This window comes from Piliocolobus tephrosceles, chromosome 5, assembly GCF_002776525.5.
Source record: "Piliocolobus tephrosceles isolate RC106 chromosome 5, ASM277652v3, whole genome shotgun sequence".
In the NCBI taxonomy this organism is placed as follows: domain Eukaryota; kingdom Metazoa; phylum Chordata; class Mammalia; order Primates; family Cercopithecidae; genus Piliocolobus; species Piliocolobus tephrosceles.
This window is the reverse complement of record NC_045438.1, coordinates 114,872,107-114,897,439: the sequence shown is the minus strand read 5'-3', so window position 1 is coordinate 114,897,439 and position 25,333 is coordinate 114,872,107. Positions and strand designations below refer to the sequence as shown.

At 36.4% G+C, this 25,333-nt stretch overlaps 1 protein-coding gene across 1 annotated transcript in view; it reads left to right on the top strand.

Moving 5' to 3' along the window:
* Window positions 1-25,333, top strand: part of MLIP (muscular LMNA interacting protein) — a 202,831-nt gene that overhangs the window by 120,288 nt on the left and 57,210 nt on the right. The window contains exons 5-8 of the mRNA XM_023222970.3: window positions 8,241-8,312; window positions 20,290-20,355; window positions 20,439-20,522; window positions 20,662-20,721. Of these exons, the coding sequence (XP_023078738.2) occupies window positions 8,241-8,312; window positions 20,290-20,355; window positions 20,439-20,522; window positions 20,662-20,721 (282 nt within the window). The remainder of the gene's footprint in view (window positions 1-8,240; window positions 8,313-20,289; window positions 20,356-20,438; window positions 20,523-20,661; window positions 20,722-25,333) is intronic.

Here is a 25,333-nt window from a genome sequence, read left to right as displayed (position 1 = left end):
CAGATGGCATCTAATTAAAACATGAATGCTTGAAGGATATTAGTTTAAAGTCTGGGCCCTACTGTCCTTTGAGATTAAAATAAAATGGATCGATCATAGTATGCTGAGCTAAATTCAGATATAAAGTGTGTTTGATATTTCTTTTTCATAGATAAAACATTAAGGTTCTGAATCTGCTTGCATTTGTGTGATATAATCGCTATGATATGTTAAATTCGGATGTAGTTTAAAATACTATGTCACATTATAATCATTGCTTTAGACAGGATGGGTCTGAATGCTGCTCAGCCTGCCCCTTTTGTTTTTTTTGAGACAGGTCCCACTGTGTTGCTCAGGCTGTAGTGTAGTAGTATGGTCTTGGCTCACTGCAACCTCTGCCTCCTGGGTTCAAGTGATTCTCCTGCCTCAGCCTCCCAAGTAGCTGGAATTACAGGTGTGCACCATCGCATCTGGCTAATTTTTATATTTTTAGTTGAGACAGAGTTTTACCATGTTGGCCAGGCTGGTCTTGAACTTTTGACCACAAGTGATCCACCTGCCTTGGCATCCCAAAGTGCTGAGATTACAGGCGTAAGCCACCATGCCTGGCCAACATCTGTATTGCCTGAGACTTTTTTTTTCACTTGGAAAAGACTGGATATTACAAAATTCACCCAGAGTTGTGTCTGGGTCCCCAATCTGTTTTGCCCTCGTTTATGAAATAATTTAAATTTTTATCCTAGTGAATTATTATGGTGCTCCATATGGAAATTGGGATAAGCATTATATCAAAGTCTCATAGAGTCTGCCACTTACTGAAGATAGTCTGAAGATTAGTTCCAATTATAAAGAGTCTCCATTGATGGGCCTGCCCTGGGCTTAGAGCTATTTGGACATATAGCTTATTTAGGGAACAAGATGAGAGCTATTTTATATTTCATAAAACTTTATAACTTTATTCACAAAAGTCTCCTTCCTTTAAGACATCAAAACATTCCCAAATACATCACACTGAAAACTTAGTGGCAGCAGTCTGTATGTGACTTTGTCCATTTCCGCAGAACCACATGTAATTTGGAAAATGAGCAATATGGAATGTGTCTGCATGAGCTAAAATAGTTAATCTGGGTTCAAGAAAATCACTCATTCAATAAATACGTATTGATTACTTAAAATGTGTGCTTTTCAAAGCTGTGAGGATATTGCAACAAATAAAATATGCAATGATGCCTGTTCAAAGACACTTTATATTCTTTGGTGGAAGAGAAACAATCAACCATAACCCCTCCAAATAAGTAAATTATCGTGTGTGTCAGAAGATCGTATGTGTCATGGAGAAATGGATAGCCCTGATTCTCAAGGGAAATAGAGAAGGGATGGTGTCACAAGTTATGTTGGGGTATTGGGATAGGTTTCTTTGAGAAGGTAACATCCAAGGTGGTGATACTCCTGAGGAGAGTATAGCGAGGAAAATGCTCTGAGGCCAGAGAGTGCTTGACAGGTACAAAGAAGATATTCTGGGCTAAGCAGTGAGGAACAGGTTGTTGAGGTTGTCAGGGGGAGATGTAGGTGGGAGCCGGATCCTGTAGGAGAGTCTTGTGGACTACTCTTTAGTCTTTGATTTTTAATTTAAGTGAGATAGGAAGTCTTTGGAGGGTTTCAAATAGATAAGTGACAGTCTTAACTATCTCACTGCTAAATAAGACTAGATCATGAGAGGGTGAAAGTTTAAGCTGGGAGAACTTAGAAGTCTATTGCTACAGTCTAGGTGAGTGATGATGGTGGCTATGGTCAAGTTATAGCAGTGAAGGTGACAATAAGATTTCCATTATGTTTTGTAGGTAGAGTAACAAACATTCACCAAACATCAGAGCCACTATGTGAAATGAAAAAAAAAAATCAGCTGAAACTAGAGTTATGTGCCTTCTTATTTTGTTTTTCTCTTTTTATCTCACTGTCATTTACTCCACTTCCTTCACAAAGTTCTTGGGAATCCTTGACTTCTCAGGCTTCTTTCAGCTATGCTATCTATCACTCGGCCTCTATACTGAGCAGTTCTGTGTGCCACTCCTGTGCTTCTCTCCAGCTAGCCTCTCTGAATTGATCCTAGTAATGGTTCACACTCAGGTGTTCAATGATTGACAAAAGCTTGCCTTCCTCTCCAACCCCGCACTCCCTGGGGGGATTTGGATTTTTTTTGTTTGTTTGTTTGAGGCAGAGTTTTGCTCTTAGTGTCCAGGCTGGAGTACAATGGTGCAATCTCGGCTCACTGCAACCTCTGTCTCCCAGGTTCAGTTGATTCTCCTGCCTCAGCCTCCTGAGTAGCTGGGATTACAGGCACCTGCCACCACGCCTGGCTAATTTTTGTATTTTTAGTAGAGATGGGGTTTCACCATGTTGGCCAGGCTGGTCTTGAACTCCTGACCTCAGATGATCCGCCTGCCTGTGCCCCTCAAACTGTTGGAATTATAGGCACGAACCACCGCGCTAGCTAGGATTTGCATTTTAATTGTGGGGAGGGTGCAGTTTAACTCAAGAGGATTGTCAAAGGAAAAAACAGGGATCAAGATAATGCAGCAAATGAACCATAGACAAAGCACTAAGGATTTGTGTTTTTTCATGTCTTTGAATCTTATTGTAATTTTCAATTAGATATTTCAAGTCAACAAATATTTGCTGAACATCTCTTCTCTGCCAGGTTTGTATTAGGTGTTGAAAATAAAAGGACAAATAATATAAAATCTCTCCCCTAAAAGTTCTAGCAGGCAGATAGGGATGGCAAAATATTATAATAAAATGAAATAAAATTATACATTTAAGGTGTTAGAGAAACAAAAAAATAAATGAGGGATGCAGAGGTGTCCTGGGAAGGGACTTGTTCTGGGAAGTTTTCTCAGTTGCTACCTTGCCTATCTGCTTTGCCAGGCAGTTTTTGACAGTTATATCCTCTACCTCTAGCTTTTCCATTATCAGGATCATTATAGATTTTGCTCTTCCAGTAATCCAGATATAAGGAAGTGTCTGGGCAATCTCCTATGAATTGGATTAGGGATTGGTTGAGCTTTCATCTCAGGACTGATGTCAAGGAGATTCTGACTCAGGTAAGACAGACATGATCACTGAGGAGCAGAAAGTGTACATGTAGAGTGATGCTCTCATCTCTGCCCAGGAATGCTTCTGGAAGAAGTTGGACATGATGGTAGTGAGGCTCTTCACCATGGTTTCCTCATCCTATTGTTTATATAATCCACACTTCTTTCATTTACTGCACCGATTCCCAACCTTTTTGGCACCAGGGACCGGTTTCATGGAAGACAGTTTTTCCATGGATTGGGGGGTTGGGGATGGTTTTGGGATGAAGCTGTTCCACCTCAGATCATCAGACATTAGATTCTTATAAGGGACATGTAACCTAGATCCTTTGCCTGCGCAGTTCACAATAGGGTTTGCACTCCTATGAGAATCTAATGCTGCTGCTGATCTGGTAGGAGGCAGAGCTTAGATGGCCATACACACTTGCCTGCTATTCACCTCCTGCTGTTTGGTCCAATTCCTAACAGGTACTTTGTTGTGACAATTGAATCTAGGGGTTGGGGCCCCTGATTTACTGCACTTAAAGTGTAACTGTGAGTCCAAACCCCTGATCCTCAAGGCACCTAACAGTTCACTTTGAGACCTCATGGATCTTTATTACTAGAGCCTGTGGTGGAATTTTAGGCATCAGCAACAGGATATATGACGTCAGTGGAAAATATTTTCTGAAGGGGTAGAATGTGTTCTTGCTATCCTTACCTTCTATCCCAGCATTTATATTGCAGCTAGCAACTAGCATTGCTTATAAACAGGATTAGCTCTGGTAAACATAAGTAATAAAATGCCATTTTGTTTTCCAAACCTAAACATTGACCTGCACCATGCAGAAGATATTTAAGAAATATTTATTGAATGTTAACTGAAAGCATAGATTAGAAATTAGAGAGAATCAATAGGTATTATTGCATCGTTTGCCAGATTTAGTTTTAGGCCCATTATTTTTACCTCCTATGATTAGCTAATGTTTACTCTAACCCTGTAATTTCACGTTAGAATGATTAATAATTTTAAGCCAAAAAGGAAAATGAATGAATTTGGTTTAGCACCTGGAAGCCTTGAAATGCTTAAGAGCAAATGTGTTCCAAATTAGAATAAAAAATTCATATTTAGATTGAGTATATATTGTTAAGAGAACCCAGAGGGAAGAGTGGACTCAAAACATGTTCTTTTTGGCAGCAAATGGGAATTTTAGACTGAAAAGGATAGGGTACGTATGTCTTAGAGGAGTAGTGCATGTCATGTAGTAGGTACTCAATAAATATTTCTTGGCCAGGAATGGTGGCTTACACCTGTAATCCCAGCACTTTGGGAGGCTGAGGCAGGAGGATGGCTTAAACCTAAGAATTCAAGGCAAGGCTGGACACCATGGTAAGAAATCATCTCTACAAAGAAAAAAAAAAAAATTAGCTGGGTGCCACATGCCTGTACTACCAGATACTCTGGAGGCTGAGGTGGAAGAATTGCTTGAGCTCAGGAGGTAGAGGCTGTAGTGAGTCATGATCGCGCCATGGCTCTCCAGCCTAGGCAACAGAGAAAGACTGTTCCCCCACTCATCCCCCCCAAAAAAAAGAAAAAGAAAGAGAAAAATTTCTTGAATAAGTATGTTAGTTGAACATCCATAAACAGATTTACAGGATCAGTTAATGTCAACCAAGTTGGGAGAACCCAGTGGTAGGAGCTCCTAGTCCTTAGTATGATTTGAGTAAAGATAAAAATGACACACCTAACAAAATGTTTCATGAAATAATCCAAAAATTCTTATCTTCATTGCTTACAATGACAAACCCAATCTAATCAGATAAAACTTGGTAAAGATAATGCCTAAAGCCCTATTTCTGGGTCTAAAAAAGTATAAATAAGCATAAATATAGGATGGAGTTAACGGCAAATGTTTTGAAAAAAGATGAAAGGATTAGGAATTTAGGTGATAGCCTACTCAGTGTGATCCAATGATATGAAATAACTCCAACCTCCTTTCTTGCATATTTTAAAACTCTCCACAAAAACTAAGGAGATGATCCCAATTATTATCTTCATTACATTAATTGAGTTTATTGTCAATATCATGGAAGTGATGATTATATTTTACTATGTGCTAAAAACACATCTAGTTAAACACTTTTTATAATTTTAAGGAATATTACCAGAGGAGAGCAATGAGGGTAGTGGAATTCTTCACTTGAGTATCAGGCAGTTGGTGAAGGAAGCAATATAATTATGTAGAAGAGAGCTCTTGGCATGAGCCATAATTTCAAGAGGGGGGAAACAGGACTAATGAGATAAATTAGTAGGAAGCGTATTTTGGCTCAATGTAGGGGAGAATTTTGTACTAATTCTAGCAATTAGACCTGAATGTGCTGCCTTGGGAAGCAAGCAAGTGTTTATTTGGCTACTAAACAGAACAGAGATTCATGTGTCAGATGAGGGGGTTGAACCAAATCACCTTCAATATCACTTCTTATTGTAAGATTCTGTGATATTTTGTGTGCAATAACAAGATATGTCTCTGTACAGGCTTTCCCAGCTATATTCTTTAGGGAAGTTGAGGATAGGAGAACAAACACTGTAAATGATTGCACATCCTGAAATGAGAGGCAAGGGCATTTGTAGATATGTGCATAGTTGTTGGGCTAGAGTGCCTGTGTCCGAATTCCAGCCATGACTTACATGTACTAGCTGGTGACCTTCGATTAGTTATTTAACATTTCTGTACCTCAGTTTCCATATATAAAATGGGGATAGTATAGTATCTACCTAATAGCTTTGTTGTGACAATTGAGTGAGTTAATTCACATGAAGCTTTTAGAATGGTACCTGGCTCATAGTGATTGCTAGATATCGTTATTATTATGATTGCAACTATAATTACAATTAACTGTTCATGAAGACATCATAGAGTGAGATGGTATATTTTATTCTGCATTACATGTATGCTTAGGTATTCTTTGGAAGAAAATATTATAGAGAAAGCATGTATATTGGACACAGGCAGGCTCTTTATGGGCTGCGTGGTCTTGGACAAGTCATTTGACCTCTGCTTTTCTTAATTACTCTCTAGTTATAGGGCTTCTGTAAAAGTGAGTAATAATAATAATAAATGTCAGCATAATAATAAATGTCAGCATAGTAATAAATGTCAGCTCCTATGGCCCATGGAAATATAGTATCTCAATTTCAATTCTTTTTTTTTTTTTTTGTCTTTTCTTTTTCTTTTTCTTTTTTTTTTTTTTTTGAGACAGAGTCTCGCTCTGTCGCCCAGGCTGGAGTGCAGTGGCCGGATCTCAGCTCACTGCAAGCTCCGCCTCCCGGGTTCACGCCATTCTCCTGCCTCAGCCTCCCAGGTAGCTGGGACTACAGGCGCCGCCACGTCGCCCAGCTAGTTTTTTGTAGTTTTTAGTAGAGACGGGGTTTCACCATGTTAGCCAGGATGGTCTCGATCTCCTGACCTCGTGATCCGCCCGTCTCGGCCTCCCAAAGTGCTGGGATTACAGGCTTGAGCCACCGCGCCCGGCCTTCAATTTCAATTCTTATTCAAATATCTTTTTGTCTAGAGACCACAGCAGCGCAGGGTCAATGTAGCAACTTAGGGCTTGAAGTGACCTGAGACATCTTCCAGCAATTGCCTCTCATGTAGAAGATGGGAGAGTAAGTTCCTTAAGAGTAGAGAGACTTGCAGAAAGCCATATAGCTTCTTCCTATGGGAGAGAGCTATATGGTGGAGGGAAAGTGGAAGATAAGTAAATATTCAGAGTACATTTTTTGGGAAAAAGTGTGTAGCTTCTGAGCTCTTGTGCAGTTTTAGCTGGGTGTGTGTTTGTGAAAGAGAGTGTGTGTGTGTGTCTTTATGTGAGTACATATATGTATGTATATATTCATGTATATGAATAAGAGTGTGTAAGTGAGCATGTGTTTGTGGGTGACTGATTATCTGGCTAGTGTGATAATGCCACTTGCTGGCACGCAGGATTTTTCATTATCTCTAACTCAGTATACCAAGAAAAGAAAGAAAACAGTAAAAAAGAGAATGCATCCTGCTGTTAGCTGGATGCTGACTTTCTTTTTCTGGGTCTGGCACTTTGATTCCTCACAATTTCAACTTTTTCCTAAGGAAAATGAATGTGCCAGTCTCTTACCTTCACCACCCCACTTTAATGAAGTTTCCTTCAATTACATCTATAAAACCCAAGGCTTAATTTTATTTGATGACACTGTCTTCTGCACACACTTTGGTTTTCTTTTGAAGACACTAAGATAGCCTGGAGCTCTGTGCCAGTTTCCTCACTGGTACTGGCCACTGGGGAAGCTGCCTGAGACAAGGGCATCTGAAGTGACAGGAGACTTGAACTCAGTTAATCAACTGGAAACCCAGAGCAGTATCAAAACTGAGTTTTTGATTATGCATATTTATCCTGATTTCTACAGCTTCCTCATACTCACCCCTCTCCCCCAAATATTCTACAACACTGAACTATTTTATTCTGAGTTGTACTTAACACTTAGGAAGTTTTAACGTTTGCTTCATTAACATAACCATTAGAAAGTGCAGGGATGATGAGGTTTAAAAAATGAGTTTAAGATCAAGAGTGTGTACTTTTTGTTTTTCTTTATGGAGTTACATTGCTGATATTGTTTATGCTCAAATTATTGACTACTTTGCTGCTTGCTTGCATAAAAAAAGGCTGCTAATTTTTATGTATTTTGATCTTTGTTTTTATGGGTGATGCAAGAAAATGATCAAGAGCTCAATTACACTTACTGGCATAATATTTGTTAATTGTGAGACTGTTAAAAAGAAACATTCCTTTGAGGATCAAGCAGAACCACCTCCTGTCCTCTTGTATAGAATAGTACTCCTATGAAGGAATGCTGCTAATGAAAAATTTATATATAACTTTGTGTAAAGGAAGTTTTTAAGTTCTGAAACGGAATGGCATATAATTGCCTGTAATTTCCAGGCTGATATTTTACTGTGGCATTTCTTTGCTTCTCATTCTAATAAAATATTAACATGGTAAGCTAATTGTTTTTGTCAGAAACAAGTTGTTCAGCATAATAACCATTTTCTTCATTTGATAACATGTCATTTAACTTGGTAGAACTGTCTGAAAATTATGTCATATTCTTTCCCATTTTCATCTCTACTCTTGCTTTCTGATTGCCCATTCTAGCAATACAAGACCAAGTCAAGCTACAAGGCTTTTGCAGCAATCCCTACAAACACATTGCTTTTGGAACAGAAGGTCAGTGTTGGCTCACAAACAGTGAATTTTACATTTCTAATGTGATTTTTTAAATGTTTTCTAAAATTTCTGTTGGGAAGATTTCTGTTTTAAAGTTCTGCCTTTACTAAAATAACATTCCGTTCTCAGTTTAGGATGATGTGGTGAAAACATTTTGGTGAATATAATTGTAGGAGATATATACAATTATATTATATATTGTGAATATAATTTATCACTAGAGGCTGAATATGAGCCTAGAGATGTTTAATCCACTGTCAAGCTGCTTTGGGAAACTTGATTCAGATTTGGATAAATCCTTGTTCTTTGGAATTTTAAATAATTACTATATTCAAAAACTTTCATATCAAGAACTTTCATATCTATCCATATTGATCAAAAGAATTGGGGTAAAATGGGATTATTTGTGAACAGTTGGCCACATTGGTTGTTGACTGGTAAAGACTTGGTGACTAACAGTGGCTTCCACCATTGTACTATACTGATACTCAGATATTATAGCTGAGCATTCAACTCAGCCTCATAGATTCCATTGTGGACTAAACCTCTTCACACATCCATTCTTGCCAGCCAGTGGTCCCACTTTCATCAACAGAAGGGAACACTGAGATGACTGTCAGTGACCCAACTGCTTTCACACGGCTCCAAGAGATTTTTGCTTTGCTATTAAGGGTCATTAATAATAAAGTTATAGGCTGTTACATAAGTAGGTAAATTAAATTAAAGCCTCTTGTTTAATAAGCATGTTATGCATGTTTATATGAAAGCCAAATAGAGGATTAATATCAGAATCAAAGTGAAATGAGTTACCAAGTCTGTGAAATTATCCATTTCATATATTACTTTTATGATTATGTATTTAGTCAATTTATTTCTCAATGCACTAAGTCCATTTTTTTTTCTGTGTAATTATGGAGTTTCAAGACTATAATTTATCAAAATGTTGTTTGCCAACCAGGTGGTATTTTGATCACTGGTTTATAAATCTACATTCTTATTCTTTTAGCATGATCTGAAGAGTAAAACCTTTGTATGATCTCTTATCTAATAAGTAGGAATTGTTAGTGGGATAAGTAGTGTATAGGTAGACATTAATTCCAAATTACATACAGGTAGTGTCCAATCTATGTTCTGTATATGTAAGTGCTTTGAACTGTAGGTTCACGAGGCTGCAGGAAAATCTGCAGCTTTTTCACTAGCATCTCTCCTGAATTTCTACCCCTTATTGCCTGTTAAAAGATGAGATGGGACTAAAACACGGATTTCAGGAGACTTCAGGAGGTTGTGGAAAGGGACACTTTTCCATTGCCCCTTATTCCACATTCTAGGGCCATAATGGTGGGAGATGGTGGCAGAGTTCCCACACCACAGACTCTCTGCCTATTTTGGATGACTATTTCTGGAAACTTGTCACAAGTGTGTGCTTTCACAGATGTGGGAGAATCACTCTCCATCAGCAGTGAGACAAAGAGGAGTTGAGGAGCCTGCTTTCATCCTCATCCTTCCCTCATACTTGTCTCACCTCATCTAGTCACAGTCTCCTGGAACTATGTTCTGCTACTATGTAAATTTCCTATTTAGAAAAATGAAAGGTAATTTTTCTGAAAGTCTTCTGTGAGATAAGACTAGATGTCAGTACTGTTTCCAGAATCTCTGTCCATTAGGATTGTTTCCAGAATTCTCTTCCAATTAACTAAATTATAGAGTTTATAATGTATTCATTAGTCAGTAAAGATGAAGAGTCATTAGTTTAATTTCCAATTTTATTAGAAACCCATTTCATAAATGTGTATGGTGGTATTGATGTATATTTAACCTATTATACAAGTTCATGTGCAAAAGATTTTGTGTTTTAAATTTTAAATAAAATGTTCTGCAGGAAAATTATTTCTATTTTTAGTATAAAATATAAATATGACATCTAAATTTAAAGTAATGTTATTCCAGAGGGGGCTGAATTATTGTATAAGTACTAATGTAGGTTATTGTCTCTTGGCTAGTATAGTTTTTGGACCATAAACATTTAACTTATTCAAAGGTCTCAGATATGATGTGAATTTTTTTTTCTTTAGGCCCTTTAAATTATTCCACATATTTTCTACAGGCTTTCCCATGTTATGTGTTCCTTAATAAGAAACTTTACTTTGTAAGAATTTTAAAATATCAAAGCCTTATCTAAAGATTATATAAGTTACCTCCATTTTCAATGGTATTTTTTGAATGATGTTGTATTGCTCCTTTCGGTGTTACAGTTTTAAAAAATCAATCTGGCAATTTAATCCTTTACATCCATCTGCATATACAATAGACTTTATCTTAATGCCGTTGACATCAAAGGGATTTATTTCTGAATTGAGTGAGAAAATTAGGACTATAATCTTGAGGAACTCTTCTATTTATGGAAGAATAAAAATCTTGCAATATTTTAAATCACAGAAGGTTTTCTGAGATCTCTTTGATATAACACAGAACACCACAATTCAGGGGTAGGGTAATGTTGTAGATTCATTATAATACTTGGCTGGTGTCCACGCTGTGGAATGCCTTGAAGCTGGAGCTAACAAAAATAATTCATGTCTTAGCTATTTCAACAATTATCTCTCCAATTGGATTATACCCATGGTGGGTATCTTATGCCACATTCTGTTCTACAGCATATAGTATAATTAATGAGAAACCAGATTTGCTTTTTAAAAATAATGCTATTTTTAAAAACAAGATTTTCTCCGAATTGAAATACAAGCATCCCTTGTAATGAGACATTAAGCTCTCATTGAATTACTGGATTGGTTTCAGTTTTAATCAACCCTGGATGAAGCCCATCATTCTTAAAAGAGTACACTTTGTTGGCAGAGAACATGAGGTTTCTGGTACTTCTGTTCTGTAATTTATTGTCCGCATCAAAATTTAAATTTATATCTTATTCCATATTCTATCATTTTTCCCCTGTGAACCTTTAAGAAGGAAGCATTTGTAGCTTAAGTCTTAAATAAGGATTTATAGGGAGAGATAAATGTAAGGTATGATTTTTATTGTGTTGGCTTCATCAGGGTCTTTGGCTTAATCTCCTTCCAATAATCATCTTCTCCAAGAATCACATGAGGATGAAATACAAATGATTATAAAGTAATCAGATTACTTTACATTGTGACTGTCCATAGACTTTATTACATTATGTTCAACAATATACTAAGGTCTGCAGATAAAATAACTTTGATATGGACTTTATTTTTAGTCTTTGTATTAGTCTGTTTTCACTCTGCTGATAAAGACATAACTGAGACTGGAAAAAAAGAGGTTTAATTGGACTTACAGTTCCACATGGCTGAGGAGGCCTCAGAATCAAAGGCACTTCTTACATGGTGGCAGCAAGAGAAAATGAGGAATAAGCAAAAGCAGAAACCCCTGATAAATTCATCAGATCCTGTGAGACTTACTCATTATCATGAGAACAGCAAGGGAAAGACCGGCCCCCATGATTCAATTACCTCCCTCTGGGTCCCTCCCACAACACATGGGAATTCTGGGAGCTACAATTCAAGTTGAAATTTGGGAGGGGACACAGCCAAACCATATCAGTCTTGATGTGTGTATTGCTGTTTTTTTCAGAGAACGTTAAAGGTGTCTCTTTCATTGAGTAGTTTTTCTTCTTATCATCTGAGTCTGACAGCAATAGGTAAAAAGTTAAAATTAAACTGTTTGGCACATATTAATATTCCAAGTAAATAGATTATTATTCTTATCATGTAATTGTTAAATGAGGAGAGAATGAATGAAGAAGTATTTCCATAAAATCAAAGAATATGCATCTTTATTGTCTTACCAATGATTAATATTTTTCCATGAAAATATAAATTTTTTCCTTGAAAGTAATTTAAATTCTATGTTTCCTTCCTCATAAGTATTTCTGAGCATAAAATTAGGGCTGGGGCTAGGTACAATGTTCCTAATAAATGGCATTACTGTCTGCCATTTTCATGATACAAATGATTCATAAGAAGTGTGTACTTGACAGAACAATTCTGCAGCAGCTCGGTTTTATATATAACAAAAAATAATTACAAGTTTAATTCTTTAAATGGAAAATTATAGGATAAACATCTTTCTTTTGGTGCAAGGAATATAAAATTAGTTATTTTAACAACTAATAAAAATGATGCCATAAAAAGAGAAAGACAAAACTGTGATATATCCTGTCAGCTGTCAAGTCTATTTATTCTAAGTTGCCTCTTTGATTTTTTGTTTCATTTTTTGAAATGGGGTCTTGCTATGTTGCCCAGGCTAGATTTGAACTCCTAATCTCAAGCAATCATCTTGTCTCAGCCTCTTGAGTAGCTGGGACTACAGGTACACACCACCACACCCAGCTAAGTTGCCTATTTAATTTTTTAAAGCATGAGTTGCTAAACTCCAATCTTATTAAACATGTGTCCTTAGGTGAGAATATTTTAAAATCTCTTTACGTCTTGGCAGGGTGTGATGGCTCATGCCTGTAATCCCAACACTTTGGGAGACCAAGGTGAGTGGATCACCTGAGGTCAGGAATTCGAGATCAGCCTGACCAGCATGGTGAAACCCTGTCTCTACTGATAATACAAAAGAAAAATTTAACTGAGTATGGTGGCAGATGCCTGTAATCCCAGCTATTCTGGGGGCCAAGGAAGGAGAGTCACTCGAACTCGGGAGGTGGAGGTTGCAGTGAGCCGAGATTGCGCCACTGCACTCCAGCCTGGGTGACACAATGAAACTCAGTCTCAAAAAAAAAAATTTCTTTATGTCTTAAAAATTTAAGAAAACCTCATTGCTAATTTAGCACATAACCTATATTAGAGAAACATTGCTTAATTTAGATTTCAGTACAAGAGGCAAATGTGTTCCCAATTTCTTTAATAATGGAGAAGAGTCCAGGACTCAAATCTATGGTAGATGGTTCTCCGGTAGTTGTCTACTGTGTGCATAATTAAAAAAAAAAATCAAATTGTATTTAATTATGCATATTTACTGCTTTCTTTCTTTATCTTGAACTTTTTGAGGAGCTAGATATACTATATTCTTTACTAAACGTTCATTGAATAAATGAGTTTAGTTTGGGGCCATATAGGTCTGTAAAATTTCCAATTGTATTCCACAGGTTCTTAAGCATATAAAAATAAAGTAGACTACTGTATGCCAATCAAAACAACAATAGCAAATGGTCTTTCTTTAGGACAGAATAAGCCTCATCAATTCTACTTCCATGGAAAAGCTTATAGAATGGCCTTCTGCTAGAAGGGAAGTAAGCCGGCACCTTTTGAAGATTAGACAATACAATCACAATGACTACCATATTGAATACTCTAGTGTATCAGATATTGAGCTAAGTGTGCTTTCATCTTCACAACTCTGTGAAGAATTTAATGCTCAAAGAAGCCAAGTAAATTCCTTAAAGCATCAAGGTTACTAAGTTGCTAAATTGGACCTCAGAGGAGCTCTGATTGGCTCTCAGCCTTCCCTGTTCCCTACCTTACAGTGACATCAGCTAACTACAGTGAATTATTGAGAGGGATGTTGATATGGGATCCCTGCCTACAACACTTGTTTTCATTACTTGGTAAGATATATTTATATCTTCATTAAATGAGTGCAACAACAGTATTTTGTTTTTATGTGGAAAAATTAAAAGAAAATGGGAAATAATGTGGCTCTGAGATGACTTGAGAGAGTGATGGATTACAAACCAGCTCAATTCGTTGAGCTACTGAAAGAGATGAGGCAAATTACAGTGAAGGAAGTGCTTCTGGAAATAAAGAACACCCTTCTGCCATCCTTAATTAAGTGCAAAAAAAGTATAGATTCTCCTACCATTGAGCTTTGCTGGAATGTGTTTGAAACCGGTTGGAATGGTTTGCAAAAACTCCCTTCTCTGTAGGGGGAATAAACATTTAACTTTCCAAAGCTCTTGGGAGTAAAATCACCAAGTAGAGTTTCTTCAGTTCTTGATATTTTTAAACCAATCATGTAAAAATATTTTACTAGCAAATATTCCTAGATCTTTAAAGTAACCCTACTTTATATATCTGCAAGCTCCTTTGGTTTGCAGTGTCCTTTTTTCCTTTCCTCCAGAGGTGAATGTTATTCAGACCTGAATCCCCAACTAGACAATCAAAGTGAGATTCATTTTTCTAACGATATCTACTATCCTACAAATGGTTTTGTATTAGTCCAGTAAGTATTTTGTAGTCCTTGGGGGATCTATTCTACCATATAGCAGGTCATATTAACAAAGTATAGGAGAATTTAGGGTAAACATAATTTTGGGGGGTTGATTTGATCATTACTAAAATCCAATAACTCAGGAATGAACATTTTGAAATTCAATCAAATAGATAGTCTAGGTATAACAAAAAGTTCACAGATTCTGTTAGATCATTCTTCCTTTGGAGGCAGTTTACTTTCCAACTCCTGATTTTTAGAACTTCATCCTATATTTTAAGGGAGCAAATTAGACTAACTCAATATATTTGAGTAAAAAGTGTTTGCAGTTTCATCAGAGGCACTCATAACTGGGAATACCTATTACAGTTTATTGGCATACTTTTACACAAGGACTTTGATTTACAGTGCTTTTTCACATTTCTTGTCTCTGAATTTTAAAGTAGTGTTAAGTTCAGAAACTGTTTTCTGCTATGAGATTTATTTGGTGTCTTTTTTCAAAAGCTGGGCCCCAAAGTTGGCACTTCTGAACAAACTACCAACACTTCTAATGAGAGTATTTCTGATTATTTGTATTTGTTAATAATTCTTTAAGATGAATGAGCTCAAAGAATATTCCATTTATGCCTCAATTTCTGTAGTCCAATTTGGTAGAAAATGTACATTTTTAATAGCAATAATTTATTAGATAATATTTTAAGAGATTTTTACCCAAAATGAATAAGTCTAGAGAAACAATATCTTCCTGCAGGCTAGCTTGCCAAAAAGCAATCTCTGGTCAGAATTCTTACTAATGGAGATTTAAAATATGTGTTTAAGATAAATTTTTGGACAATAGGAAAAGAAGCTAGAAGGAGTGTATATCACAATGATACATCTGACAAGTAACTGTTTTTTTAACAGTCAATTAAAAAATCAATTCTAGTAAATTTCAAGACTATTTAAGTTCAAAATAAGCCCCCCATCCAATTTTTAAAACACAGTCTGAGTATTTTGTGCCATTTCAAAATTTTAGCATTACTGACCTAGCACAAGTTATCTTCTATAGTTTTCCAACAGACCTGAGTAGATAGTTCTGTCATTCTCTGAGTGAATGTCAATATCACAAGTAACCTAATAAAAGTTATGTTTGCCAGCAGTAAGTTTCCACAGACTAATTAAAATGTTAATCTTATTTGGTTTAGGTTGAAAAAGGAAATAATCTCATTGCACTAGCATTGATTATATGCTCAAATCTTTGATGGTAAGCAAATTTAACTGTAATATAGAGAAAGATACAGTTTATTTGTTAATTAAGTTACTCAAAGAGTTTAAATCACTTCTCTAGAGCATTTTACCAGGGAGTATTTAAATCATATTATTTCTATGATTCATTTATTAATTTAACTTAACTTCATTTATTCATTGGTTTACCCAGTGATTCATCATAAAGACCTTTATTGAGCACCTATCATATTCTTTATCCTGGGCCTACAAAAATAAATATCTGGGAGGCCAAGACGGGTGGATCACGAGGTCAGGAGATCGAGACCATCCTGGCTAACACGGTGAAACCCCGTCTCTACTAAAAAATACAAAAATCTAGCCAGGCGAGGTGGCGGGCGCCTGTAGTCCCAGCTACTCCGGAGGCTGAGGCAGGAGAATGGCGTAAACCCGGGAGGCGGAGCTTGCAGTGAGCTGAGATCCGGCCACTGCACTCCAGCCCCGGCAACAGAGCGAGACTCTGTCTCAAAAAAAATAAATAAATAAAAATAAATAGATAAATAAATAAATAAATAAATAAATAAATAAATAAATATCGTATTTTCTGTAGTCTATTAGGACAAATAGCCCAGTAGGGTAGAGATATAGTTTAAAAAGTAATTATGATACAATATACTTAAGATATGTGCAAAGTGATATGGTGCCCCAGAGAATGGCTGACTTTGCCTAGTGTTAGGCCAACAAAGATGTTAGAAAGGAGTTTGATTTGGATCTTCAGGATGAATACGGATTCTCTAAGTGAACTGAGAGTGGATCTAGGAAGAGTTAATTGTATGTAGTTCAAAAGATCACCGCAAGTTCAAAGAATTCAAGTGGTTCTTTGTGGTTGAAGAGCAGCTTTCGAGTGAGGAGCATAGGAAAGGCATTGTTGGAATGGTGAGCAAGAGACAGAACAGAATCCCCTCCTGAGGAGCTGGCTCTTAATCCTGATCTTTAATTTCTGACATTTTTTGTCTCCATAATTTTCACTTTAGTAGAGGTCACATGTGGTGTGAGACCTAAAATTAAGGCCCAATATTGTGTGCTACCTTGACATCTGCTAGCATTGAGAGAGCCTCAGATGGCCTAATTGCAAGTTCCCCTCTTCACTCCGCTCCTGCAGATACAGTTCTCTAGCCAAACAACCCTCCTTATCCAACTGACCAGGTGCAATTCCTGAGTATACCTTAGTAATAGGTTCCAGTTCAAACAAGCCAATCATATCCTTTGGTGGAACCAGGGGCACATTACTCTCTGGATACCCACAACCCCTGGTTGTCCTTATTGCGACGTCCATGTGGCCCTACATGTTTTGTGGTGTCCCCCTTCCTTGGACTGTGAGTATATGTGACTAATAAACTGTTGTGGATTTTATCTGTATAGTGTCCAGGGTTATGTAACCATCTATCCCTGTAACACAAGGAAAGGAACCTCCCCACTATTAACAAGGTGAACAGGAGGTGACTGAAACAGCATGCCAGGAAAATATTAAACCATCTGAACATCAGTGAAGAGTTATTTTTGTGAAAATTTCGGTTCCCTGCCAATCATTTCTCATGATTAATCATAATTTTAAAGAATGAAGAAAGAAAGCACAATATAGATTTTTGTTATGGTAAGAAAGAATCAATCTTGAATGTTTTTATTAGGTTATCATAACAAACCTTCCAAATTTTGTTACTTAATACAGAAAAGTGGATTTTGAAAACAAAAATTTCCAGACAATATTTACCTGTATGAGCTATTGAAACATTGAATAGTAAAATTTTATCTTTTAAAGTCACTTTTCTGAATTCTTAGGGGTGTATGCCATGCCAAAATGGCAGTTCTAGCATCTGGACCTGGTAATTCCCAATTCTTAGGGGGTACGTCCCGTGCCAAAATGGCAGTTCTAGCATCTAGACCTCGTACCTCTTGGTCAAGGCTAATAGTTCTGGATGGAGATCCCTGGTTGTTAGAAGGGGGAAAAGAGATTTTGATGGGCAATGGATTCCATGGTTTCACAATTGGCATAACACCTTCTATCAGGATGTATCTACCTCAGAATGGGAATAAAGAAATGAGAAATAGGAGGTAAATCTAAATAATAGGAGAGGGGAACCTGTAATTCTAAAAAGTTATATGATACATGACAATAGAGAACTGAATCTTTCATTTGCCTGTTTACAAATCTACCAGAACACATATATTCAAGTGACGATGTTTCTCTTGAAAATAACTGCATTGTGCCTACAATTGCTTACTGCATTTTTGGTAACCTCTTTTATAACTGTCTTCAGAACTCATGGCATATATTTTTTCTGTAACCTTTCTGGCTGTAGATTTTCAAGCTTTGAAAGTATACTGAGGCCGGGCGCGGTGGCTCAAGCCTGTAATCCCAGCACTTTGGGAGGCCGAGATGGGCGGATCACAAGGTCAGGAGATCGAGACCATCCTGGCTAATACGGTGAAATCCCGTCTCTACTAAAAATACAAAAAACTAGCCGGGCGAGGTGGCGGGCGCCTGTAGTCCCAGCTACTCAGGAGGCTGAGGCAGGAGAATGGCGTAAAACCCGGGAGGCGGAGCTTGCAGTGAGCTGAGATCCGGCCACTGCACTCCAGCCCGGGTGAAAGAGCAAGACTCCGTCACAAAAAAAAAAAAAAAAAAAAAAAAAAAAAAAGAAAGTATACTGAAACTAGATTGCTTGAAAAACTTCCTGTTGTAAAATACCTATAATCGAGGATCAATTTAAAAAATGCATTAAAAAACAAGTCAAACCACATGAAATTGCCATCTTGGCAAGTGTTTTTCAGTTAAAGACTGACAATTTTGTGTGTGTTCAACCCAGGGTAATGCTGAGTTCACACACACACACACACACACACACACACACACACACACACACAAAAGGTGTGGGGGAAATCCCCAAGGGTCAAATACTAAGAGCAGGCTGAAATTCAGAATATTTATCATGGTGCTGATGCTCTGGTAAGATAGAGAATGGGAATTGCATCCCCATTAAGAAGTCAAGATTTTTGAATTGTTACACTCTCAGTTGCAAGAAGAATGATAACATTTTTTTTTCAAAGGGAAATGACAATCCTGCTTTTTTATTTTTATTTTTTTAGAGACAGTGTCTTACTCAGTTGCCCAGGCTGAAGTGCAGTGGTGTGATCAGGGCTCACTGTAGCCTCGAACTCCTGGCCTTAACTGTCTTCCTGCCTCAGTCTCTCAAGTTTCTGAAACTACAGGTGTATGTCACCACATTCAGCTAATTTTTAAAATTTTTTATAGAGATGGGATCTCACTGTGTTGCCCAGGCTATTCTTGAACTCCTGGGTTCAAGTGATCCTTCTGCCTCAGCCTCCCAAAGTGCTAAGATTACAGGTGTGAGCCACTGTGAATGGTCATAACATTTTCTTACAGCAATCTAGGCTTAGGGTAGGAAAAAATGACCTTTAGTCACGAGCCTACCCTGAGACAGGTTTGAGATTTAATTTATACAATCTCTGTGATAAAGAAAATATGTGCTGAAAATCGAAATTTAAATTAATTTTAAATTAGCTTGCCTTATTCTGCTTCTGCAAATATAGAAGTAGCTTGTATTGGACCAACTGTTTTACAGATAACAATGATAAACTCTGGATAAGAATATAAAAAACTATCTGAAGGTACTGAAGCATGACTAAGGCAGGTAGAAACTGCAGTAGAGTCAACGCTTGCAAGAAAAATATGGCACTAGGTTGGTTTCTAGATTTTATAGTTTTTCACCTTATAGGTAGTCCCTTGTCTGGTCACAATGAAGTAGTGAAAATTCAGCAACAACCCAGCAGACTTATTAGATGAGGAAACAGAGAACAGTGTAAGGTCATACAGAAACTAGAAAGTGAGGGGAGAATCTGGAAAAGAGAGCACCAAATGGAGCCCTAAATGTTGTAGATAAACTCTGCCCAAATCTCTGGATGACTATTGAATGTGCCCATTAGACCCAGCACAGGAGAAAACAATGAAATAGAGATTTTGCCTAGTTCCCATCATTAGGGAGACAGGGAGTTTGAAGCCAAATTGGTTGTATAAGCAAAAAGAACAAAGCCGGAGGCATCACGCTACCTGACTTCAAACTATACTACAAGGCTATAGTAACCAAAACAGCATGGTACTGGTACCAAAAGAGATATATAGACCAATGGAACAGAACAGTGGCCTTAGAAATAATGCCACACATCTGCAACCATTTGATCTTTGACAAACCTGATAAAAACAAGCAATGGGGAAAGGATTCCCTATTTAATAAATGAAGTTGGGAAAACTGGCTAGCCATATGCAGAAAACTGAAACTGGACCCCTTCCTTACACCTTATACAAAAATTCAATCAAGATGGATTAAAGATTTAAACTTAAGACCTAAAAGAAAAATGTCTTCATGTTAAAGAATAGTTCACCAAATACTTCAAATATTTTTTCTTGGAATATTAATACATACAAGGCTTTATTTGAAGAGACTTTTCTACTCCAGTTGTATGACTAGAAGCCTCATATAAGAACTATTTCATTTATCACTAGGCACTAGATGAACCAGCCAAGACTGAAAGTGTCTCCAAGGACAACACATTAGAACCACCAGTGGAGGTAATAACTTCAGATTGCCCCTGCTTTTGGTATGCAATCCCAAAACTTGTTGCTAACCCAGTACCTGGTTTCAATTCTTCCAGCTGTATTTCCCTGCACAGCTCAGGCAGCAAACTGAAGAGCTCTGTGCTACCATTGATAAGGTCTTACAGGATTCCTTGTCTATGGTAATGCCTTAGACTAGAATGTGCAATTCAAACATTTGCTTTGCTTCTCTTCATTTTCCTCTACTTTAGTATGATGCCTCACAGGCTTGTTCTTTTCTTTCCTTTTCTCTTCTTCCTTCCTTCCTTTCTTTTTTTTCAGCATTCTTCTGATTCTCCTTCAAGGTCCCCAAAGACATTGTTGGGTTCTGACACAGTCAAAGTATGTATGTATTTAATATAATTTATGGAACCATAAGATTTATTAGATCAATGATTTCCAAACTGCAAGTCAAGGTCCAATAGTGAATTGAGAAATAAATTTAGTGAATAGCAATCAGTCTGTTTTGTAGAATTTTAAAGATAGCAAATATTAGACTTGGTTTCAAGTAATGTATAGGTTTTGTTGACATTTGATTACATGTACACATATAATACAAGGTAAGTGTATACAGGGTTGCAAAGTAAAATCTATTTCTGTGGGTCAAGTTCAAAACAATTTGAAAGCCAACATATTAGACTATTTTTTTTTTACGTTGACATTTAGAATGTATAATTTGTGGCTCATTCTCACTCAAATTATAGATTCAATATTTATGGAATTTATAGTCACTTAAAAGTAGAGAAGTAAAAAATGAAGTAGACTAAAGTAAAATTAGTCTAAGAGGTTTTACAGAAGTATTATTTCTAGAAGGGAAATAAAAACTGGATATTTTAGATTGTTAGAGTACTACTAAACTATTAATTGTTGTAATTGTGTACATATTTCCTTCTTATAAAATAGTTATTTTCATTTGTTATTATAAAATACTACATTTCTCCAAATTATTTTTTTCAAACACTTAAGCTCTACTCATCCAAATTTCAAAATGCCTATGATTTTTCCTTTACTGATAATTGTTAGTTATTAGTTACTGTTTTTCTTTTTTTTGGTCAGCCTTATTTATTTATTTCCTTGGAATTAGTATACTTTTGTCCTGTCCTTTCTTAAAACATGGGACACTGTGCATCTAAAGTAATTTTCAAATGTACAGAACTATACATAACTAGAAGAGTAATCCTAATTTTCAATTGGAATATTATCAATAAATATCTATTAGTAATGACATATAAAACCCTGTAATCAATTATTATCATATTAATTATATTTTAGCAGAGGACCCACAAATGGATAATCATAATTTCTGTATTTGAAGTCTATTTTGTTGTATATCCTTTAAGCCTTTTAATCTAAAACTTTGATTTGTCAAAGATATTATATCAATTTTTAAATATATATTTTTCTTATTTCATTTGTTGAACATGTAAAAGACCTGTATTATATTAAATATAATGAGAATGGGATTTAGGAAGTTATATATGAATAATAATCTACATGACTGATTTCTTTAACAAATATTTAATGCTTATGGTGTTAAAAAAAAAACCCGGTATTTTAGGCCACTTCATTCAAGGCAATTTTTCATTCAACAGGTATTTATTAAGCACCTAACGTAAGTCTGGTGCTGCAAGACACTAGGAACATAAGCAAGGCTGAGTAACCTAAGGCACATGCTTTGAATGTAGTGATCAAGGGGTAGAATTCAAGCTGAGACCCAAAGGTGGAAAAGAGCCAGCAACAGAAATTTTGATCAGGAATAATAGCTTTCAGGTACAGAAACAGGCATGTGTAAATTTCCTGAAGCATGAAAGAGCTTAGTGTGTATGAAGATAAAGAAGACAGCCAATGTGCTTGCTGTACACTGAGCTAGGGATGAACAGTGCAAATGATGTTGAGAAACTGGGTTAAGCACAGTAATTTAAACACTTATTTGCCATGGCATGAAACTTTTATTCCAAAGAAAATGGGGAGACATAAACCATGGTGGGAATAATATGAAACTATAGAAGATGATCAATATGGCTGCTGTGAGGAGGCTCCTGCAGTCAGGGAAACAGTCAGTGGTGGTGTGGTCTGAATAGGGTGGGTTCAGAAGAGCTAGAGAGAAGCATGACCGTTTGAGGCTTGCCGAGAGTTTGGGTGCGGGTAGCGAAGGAGAGAGAAGAATCATGAATGAACTACAGGTCTCTGCTTTGAGGATAGACAACAACGAAGGAAGAGCTGTATAGTGGCAGGCAGAGGGTTATGTCAGTTTTAGACAAGGATGAGGTTGAAGTGCTTATCAAGAAAGCTCAAACCTGTGTGTTTGAAGCTGATCAGAGATATTTGAGGGTCATTTGCACATAGACATTGTAAGTGTCCTGTACAAAGCTCCAAGGAACATAACATCACAGGTCTGAAAAAGGAGATGGAGAGCCAGTAAATGATAACGAAAAGGCTTTTATGGTAAGAGGAAAGTCAGAGCAGTGTGATATCATGGAAGCTATAAGAAGTGAGTGTTTCAAATATAATTATGTTGATTGCAGCCAAGGGTCAGAGAAAGATAAGTCTAAAGGAGTGTTTATTAGATTTGACTTGCATATTTTGAAACCATATTGCTGGTGCTTGTGTGTTGGCATTCATTATCATTTTTGAGATTTTAGAAGCTTTATCGGCATATATAATCATCTTTTAACTTAAGGTTTTCCTCTTGAGTGTTAATATAGTGACTTTCTATTTATAATTTCTAATTGTTGTTTTCCTAGATGTATCATTTACTGTTACTTTACTTTTTTTCATACCCTTTTGTCTAATTTTCTTCAGAACAGCGTATTTCTGGATATAATTTTTACAGTCAATCAGATTCTATTTGCCAGGGACCTTAAGCCACTTATAATTATTGCAATTCTTGTTATGTTAGGGTGAATTTTTGCTATCTTATTTCATGTTTTCTATTTAAAATGTTTTTATTTCTCTTTTTTTTCTGCTTTCCTTAGGCAATTTTGATATTTACTAGTTTAAACATCTTGAAAATTTTACTTTATATCTTGTTACTTCTGGTAGTTACATGTACATTCTTAAAGACAATTATTATGCTTAATTTTGTATCAATTTAAAAATGTATAAATGTCTTTCCCCAACATTTTGTAAGCACTATAGCACTTTTCACTTTCTACTTGTTTTTAATCAACCTGTACATAAAAACACAAGCACATACATATACAATTTATTAGTATTGTTTTGAACTTTATGTCTGAACACTTCTTGATCTTTCCTTTGTTTAGATACTTATTTCTGATTTAGATCCTTATTTTGCACACATTCAAAGCTTTTTCCTGGGTTTATTGTTTTTCTTGTTGGAATCTGGCTTCAAGTTGTATAAAGCAAGATCTTTTTGGGTAGATTTTGTGAGCTCTGTCCATAATAACATCTTTATCTTGCCTTTTCATTTAAATTATAGTTTTGCTGCAAATAAAATTGTAGGTCCTCTTTCTTCAACATTTTCCCCCTAGGTTTCTTCTTCTTCAACAACATACTTATGAATTATTTTGTCAGCGTGATACTTGTTCCTCTACTATAGAGTGATCATTTACAGAATTGCTGTATAAGCTTTTAAAACTTTATGTATGATCTTACAGATATTTTTTATGATGTATCTAGGTATGCATTTTTTTCTTGTGTATTTTGATTGTTACCCTTTAGGACCTTTCATATGAAGTCTTCGATCTTTTTTTTCCCTTATATTCTCGGTAATTTTTAGTCATTATTTTTGCAAACATTTATTCCCACATGGGACTATTATAATACTGATTTTGTCCCTTTTGATTCTGTATTTCATTTCTCTTACTCTTCATATTTTTCTATTTATTATTTTCTAATTCCTTCAAGAAGAATCCTTGATCTAATATTCCAGTTCAAGATTTTGTTCAGTATCTATTCTTTCCTTCAATTGCTGTATTACATTCTTTGTTGAAGCTGACGTAGTTTTTTCTTCTAAATAAGATTTATTGAGGCATAATGTAATCACTGTAAACTCCATCCTTTTAGTTTACAGTTCTGAGTTTTGACAAAAGAATCCAATCATGGCCGGGCGCGGTAGCTCAAGCCTGTAATCCCAGCACTTTGGGAGGCCGAGACGGGCGGATCACGAGGCCAGGAGATGGAGACCATCCTGGCTAACACGGTGAAACCCCGTCTGTACTAAAAAAATACAAAAAACTAGCCGGGCGAGGTGGCGGGCGCCTGTAGTCCCAGCTACTTGGGAGGCTGAGGCAGGAGAACGGCGTGAACCCGGGAGGCGGAGCTTGCAGTGAGCTGAGATCCGGCCACTGCACTCCAGCCTGGGAGACAGAGCAAGACTCTGTCTCAAAAAAAAAAAAAGAAAAAAAAAAAAGAATCCAATCATATAATGACTACTGCATTCCAAACAAAACATTTCCATCAACTGAAAAAGTTCCCTGTGCTCCTTTTTAGTATATGCTTCCCTCCAACCCAAGTCCTGGGAAACCACTTATCTTTTCATGTGTTCCCATGCTTTTGCCTTTTCAGGAATATCATATAAATGTAATTATATAGTCTGTAGTCCTTTAGCCTTTACTTAGTAGAAGGCATTTGAAATTCATCCATATCATTGCATGGATCAGTAGCTCTTTTTTTTTTTTTTTTTTAATTGCTGATTAGTAATCCACTGTGTGGATGTTCCATCCTTTGTTTATCTATTCACCAGTTAATAGATGGTTGGGTTATTTCTAATTTGGAGCTATTACTAATAAAGCTGCCAAGAACGTTTGTAAACAAGACTTTGTATGGATATATGATTTCACTTATCTTGGGTAAATACTTAGGAGTGGAATAGAGGAACCATTGTTTTCTTTTATAGTATTTAAATTTTTCAGATGTCTTCTTATGTTTCCATGGAAACTCAAATTTCCCTGAGCATGTCAGCTAAGTTGGGTGTATATATGCCTGGTTCCTG